The 6,000-nt window shown below is 41.0% G+C and overlaps 1 protein-coding gene across 5 annotated transcripts in view; it reads left to right on the forward strand.

Moving 5' to 3' along the window:
* Positions 1 to 5,994, forward strand: part of LOC102381587 (synaptotagmin-like protein 2) — a 61,142-nt gene extending 55,148 nt beyond the window's left edge. For all 5 annotated transcript variants that reach the window (XM_025215383.1, XM_025215382.1, XM_025215380.1 and 2 more), the window contains 2 exons: positions 322 to 527; positions 2,854 to 5,994. In XM_025215383.1, the coding sequence (XP_025071168.1) occupies positions 322 to 527; positions 2,854 to 2,999 (352 nt within the window). In that variant the 3' untranslated portion in view covers positions 3,000 to 5,994. The remainder of the gene's footprint in view (positions 1 to 321; positions 528 to 2,853) is intronic.
* The last annotated feature ends 6 nt before the right edge of the window (positions 5,995 to 6,000 follow it).

Consider the following 6,000-nt stretch of genomic DNA (forward strand, 5'->3'; position numbering starts at 1 on the left):
GCTCACCCTAGTTATGAAAAAAGGAATGTTTCTAATATGTTGACAACTTCTGACAAAAATAACCAAACTTCTATTTATTTTTAAAAAGAAGAAAGAAAATCACTTTTCCAGTGCAAATTTTTGGCAAAAACTATTTTTGATACAAAAATGTTAACCAGTTCTGCATGTCTGAAAAGATTCATTGTTGCCCTGAGACTGGGTTTCTCCTCTGCTTAGAAGTGAGGAGTGTTTAATTCAGATATAGCCTGACAAAAACAGCAGAGAGATATTTTAAAGATTGTTGACACTCTATTGTATGGTGTTTTTTTTTCTCTCTCTAAGCTACGTGCTTCCGGACACCAGTAAGAAGAGCTACCAGAAGACCAGAGTTATAAAGAGAGACACAAACCCTCTTTTTAATCACACCATTGTATATGATGGGTTCCACACAGAGGACCTAAAAGACGCTTGTGTTGAGTTGACTGTGTGGGACCATGAAAAGCTGACCAATCATTTCCTTGGAGGGATTAGGTTAGGCCTTGGGACAGGTAAATTGCTTTCCTTTACCTTTCATTGAATATCATCTGCTCAGCTGTAGAATACAATGGGGCCCTGCATATGAGTTTCCTGTTGAAGGGAGGGCAGTCAGTGGTAGGGAGTCTGGACATAGCTTAAGCATAACTGACTGTATTTACATGATACATGCTGCTCCTGGATCAGAGATGGTCACAAAGGATATGCTGGCCAACCCACTCTGTCAGGAATTTCTGTCCAAACAGCAGTGCCTGGATCATAAGAATTACCTCCGCCTCAAGACTAAGACTAAACAGCGTTCACTCACTAAGAACGTGGGAAGCTTCCCCCCTTAACAGTCTGCTAAAATGCACAATTACTAGGAATAATTAGTATCTCCGGATGGCACTGGATGCACAGTACATGCTCATCCATACTGACCTTGCAGCATCTGGAAGTAACGTGCAGAATGGAAAAGGAGTGCCAGCTGGATGTAAATTAACATGTACTGTTAGTCTGATTTAGAGTACAGTGGTGCCTAAGGGCCCTGGCTGAGATGGCACCCCACTGTGCCAGGTGCTGTAAACTGCGGAGACCACAGCTTTCATGTCTCATTGCTCCGTTGTTACTCATATGTATGTTCATCCATCATTCTTTGCATCGTTACATCTGTTCCAGAGTGACTCGCTTAGGATCTTAAAGTTGCTGCTGTAAATTGCTGACCTAAAAAATGTTGCTACCTGATATGTAGACTATTAGCAATGGTATTGATGCTAAGGAAATGAATTCTATTTTGGTGAACTCTTTCCATTCTCCATTGTGCATTGTCTTGCAGTGTGCCCCTGTTTGGCTCATGACAGATTGTGAGTTACCCTGGCTGTACTTTTATATTTTTCTATATGAAGTGCTCAGGAATTCTGAACTCAATGTATAGGCATTGTTGCAAGAAGGCTTGCTGAGAAATAAGGACCAGACAAGAGATTTCAAAGGGTTATAAATTATCATGCAAGATGAAGGGTTGATTGGAAAACACTGGTCTGCCTTTTGCATCACTTACATATTCTCTGGCATATTCTCTTTTGTATCTCCTAATGTGCCACCATGTGTGGTGTGAAGCTCCCCAATATGAAGTAGCAGCTCTTGTACAAGATATAAAAATACCACATCCAAGATTAGCAGTGGACTGAACTTAAACATGTATTTGGTCAGAGATGTTGTTTGAACTGAAAGACAGGTGTTAGACGCATGAAAATGTGTTTGAGTATTTGAATTAGAAATGAAATGTTCACATTCTTGTAATGTTATGATTATGATTTCTAAGTGGAAAAGTAGAAGAGACTGCCATCCTGGCATGACCCCAGCCAGTATGGTGCAAGATTCAAACCTGTTTGGAATGAATCCCAAGACAGGTTCAGTCATTTGCATTCAGGTTTTGTAATAGGTTGGAAATTACATTTTAAAAAATGATTTTTTTTTCCAGTTCCTCCCATTTTGACAATATTTAGAAGTCGTGACAATGCAGTCAGTGTTCCATGAACTATTCCTGGGAAAGGCCTGCAAATGTTAATGGAGCCTTTTTATGAAATTGGACTTGCTCTTCATTTGGCTTTTTAATGATCTGTTTACCATTACTGTCACATTTCCTCCCAGGGGCCCTTGTCTGGATTGTTGTGTGCACTGGGTGAACATAAAACATTTGTTTTCTAAGGCCCTGATTCCACATATGTTTAAGTGGACAAGTAACATTATTTGGACTGCTTAGGAGTACAGACATATATAACAATTGTACTGCTATCAAATGATAGTACTATTATGATGTAACTTAAGTCTCCATGCTCTTATAGTGGTGCACATGTAGCGAAACCATGGCTAGTCAGGTGTTTGAACAAAATCAAAGACTTTTGAGCAGTTTGATAAACAATCTCTTCTCCTCATATTTGGTCAGGTTTCAGTCTCTTGACTCTAGTGAGGCCATCATTTCACCAGTTCTTCCAGGGTAGGCAAGCTTGTAATTTTTGGTTTAAAATATGCCAAAAAGTCTTTCAAAGCCACCACCAAGACCTAGAACAACCAAGCAAAGCTGTAGGCCTTCTTGCCCCATCAAAAAGAAGCAAGAAAGGACCTGAATCTGTTGTTGTTTTCTAATGAAAGTCATGAGAGTCCTTCCTGGACTTTGTCTATGTGACACTGGGTTGCTTAACAGCAGATCAACAGCTGTTCAAGGTGCTCTGCACATTCCCAGGGAAGTATTTGGGATCACACCCTAAGGGCAGGGCTCTCTTACTTTGAGTATTCTTGCTGGTAATATGTAACTTCTTGTGCTGCTTCTTCCATGACCACCACCTTCTTGTTGTTTCTCAGGGTCTAGCTATGGCATCCCAGTGGACTGGATGGATTCCACGCAGGAGGAGGTGGCCTTTTGGCAGGAAATGATGTCAGCTTCCAATGAATGGATAGAAGGGTCATTGCCACTGAGGTCACTGGCAGGGAGAAGAAAGTTGAAATAAGACGTCTGCCATGCTACTGAAATTACGAGCATATTAACTGGAAAGCTACCCACTCCTACAGAACGGAAACCATCCCTGGCCAAATGATTGTTGAGTTAATTAGATGATGACTGCATGGGGATTTGAAGACACTAATAAGTATTATTAATCCCTCAGCAAAGGACTTAGCAGATGTTAAACTGATGCTGTACTTTGTCTTAGCCAGGAGGCCAAGGAGAAATGTTGTTTACTTTTTTATTTAATCATTTCTAATCCATATCTTAGATTTCATCAGACTCCAGGAATGTTGGCAGGGAAGAGGAGGCATAGCTATTTTTATACAGTTTTATTTTATTGCTGCTTTTTTGTGCCATTTTTCAATGCAGAGACAAAGGTGTAAAAAGAGAAGGCGGCACCGCGGTATTACTCATCCTTACTCCCAAGTGGTACGCTTGGTACTAAAGGCAAGACCACTGCGGCTCACCAGTGAACATTATCCCCAGATGGGAGCCTCCCATCTGTTACAAATGTCAGAGACAGAGGAAAATTTAATTTTGGGTTGCTGCAGGATCTAAGGTGAGCCTGAAGTAGGAGAGGACTTTTGGAAGCAGACAGTGAAGCAACGTGACCAGGATATCAATGAAGAAGTCAATACTTTTTAGTTCTGCTCTGCTTACTTTTGAAAAAAAGGAGAAATGGTCGTGGAGGTAATTTCCCAGACTGGTGCTCAGCAGATACGGGTCCTACTTCCAGCTCTGCCTTGAACTTCCTCTGTGACCTTAGGCAAATCTCTTGAAAAGTGAAGTGCAATATAAATTAGCTGGCAGCCATATGGCCAAATATAAGGTGCATTCATGTCACTGATGAGCCAATCATTTCTTTGAAATTACTTGTCCACAAACACTTAAATCTGAAACAGTTACCCTATCTGCCTAATGAAAGAGATTAAGGAAGGAAGGTCAGAACTGCAGCCAGAAAACAAGGAGATGCTTGGGACTCCTTGTGCCAAACAGACGGTAAGTAAGTGGTCCACAGCTGTATACACTGAATCAACCAGCAACAGTTTGCGCATAAGAGCGAGCTGAGGAAATTTCCCACTGCACTCTATATCCCTTGCTGCTTTTCTGATCTTCCTTTAGCATAATTCACATCAACAAGTTGAGGTCCCAGCTGGAATTATTATTAATCAACAGCTTGCAGAATTTCCCATCTTCTCAGTTCCTATCAGCCGAGACATCACAACACTAGGTGTAGCTTTGTCATTTCTTCTTTACATGCACACATTTGGATTAGAGCATTTTCTCTCATGGTGCTCTCTGTGTCTGCCCGCCTGTCTGTACTACCATCCATGGAACCAAAGAAAGAGGTGGGAGCTATTGTCATGTTTAAAAAAATCCTTCTTTCCCAGTGTGAAGTAGCAGCTCCTGAAGAGGTAGCTTGCCTGGTGACCGGATCTTAATACAAAATAGCACAATGTTGACCTAAGCTGGTCAAGAAATGGAAAATGGCTTCTGTGGAACATTTGGAAGTTGTTTCACTTCAGAGGATTCAAAAGAAGCCCATTTTAGGGTGTTGTAAATTGTTTTAATCTATTTTTAATGTAAAAACAAGCCTCTTGTTTACCAAACCCATTTTAGAAACCAGCTGACACATACAAATACAAAGCTATTTCTTCTCTCACTAGTTTACAATAACAGGTGTGCAAAATGTGCCAGAACTGCTCTTTACGCAATGTGTCAGGACCTGAAAAAAGCTCCTTGCAGTATTTCCAGTCGTTATTGATCCTGTGTCCAAGGTTCAGCTCATTTGCAATTCAGTGCCACCAAAGTGGGGGAAAAGTGTGTTAATGGACCAAGTTTGTCCCGGCAGTTAGTTTGCATGAATTCGCTCAAAGCATTGTGAATATTGGGAGGGCGAGGGGGGGTTGCATTAAGATTTCTTGGGGGGATTTCTGTTAATCTGTCAGTTGTTTGTATATTTTAAATTAAGCCCTGATTAATTTAAGCAGCTTTTTGTATTTATTAGCGCATCAGAGTAGAAGATTACACTGCCAAGCAGTATATGTTTGTAGTGGAGTCATGTGTGAGGTAGCAAAACATACCATGTCTTATCTGTCTGAATAAGTGGAAAGCACTTTATCAGCAAAAGCAGGAGGCACTTTTATTGTCAATGTCATATGTAGGACCGGAGAAACTTTTAGCAAATATAAGTTTATGGCCTGTTGGTATGTGGCTTATGATGCTGATAGCTGTCATCTGTGAATTCTATCTTCAAGAGGCAAAGCATTTTTCCCATGGGCTGCAATAGCAAAGGTTCATGTTTAGTCAGTCTGGGGATTCATTTGGAAATCGCAAAACAAACAAATCCTGATGAAATTTATTTGTATGATGACCTAATCAAACTCCCTTAAGGAGACGGGGTATTTAGTACATAGCGGGCACGTCTATGCATACTTTGGCAAGTACTAAATGACTGTGCGGTACCTGCCGGTATTGCAAAATCACAGATCACAGCGATGCATGCATCATTTATGACCCTACTGCACAGTAGCGGGGGTGTCATGTTTAGTGCCCACTGCTGCTACATTGCCATAGCAATGGACCCAGTAAAGATAACTACCCCAGATAGGAGCATGCAACCTTTATAGGTCATTTTGTTCAGCCCCTGTTCTAGGCCATATTGTCTCTGACTATCGGTAGTCTTTGGGATCTTCACGTACAGCTGAAGCCACAGTATGATTCTTAGGACTAGATCCAGTGAGCATTAATCCCTTGTAATCCCTTGCATGGCACAGCAGTAGTCACAGTGATCTGAGTAGGGAGAACTGTGAAATAAAAAATGACAAGATCAAGCTTATTTTAAATTAAAATGTCAATATTGGGACTTGAGCTGAGCAAATCCTGCAGCCCAGAGGTTGCTAAGCATTTTTCTATTCTCATGAAGGAATGTGCTTTCATTCCATTTGTGCCTTTCTCACATTTGCTTTTTGTAACATTTAGCCAGAGAATTTCAAAGCAGGAAT

Source organism: Alligator sinensis, unplaced genomic scaffold (genome assembly GCF_000455745.1).
Source record: "Alligator sinensis unplaced genomic scaffold, ASM45574v1 scaffold646_1, whole genome shotgun sequence".
Classification (NCBI taxonomy): domain Eukaryota; kingdom Metazoa; phylum Chordata; order Crocodylia; family Alligatoridae; genus Alligator; species Alligator sinensis.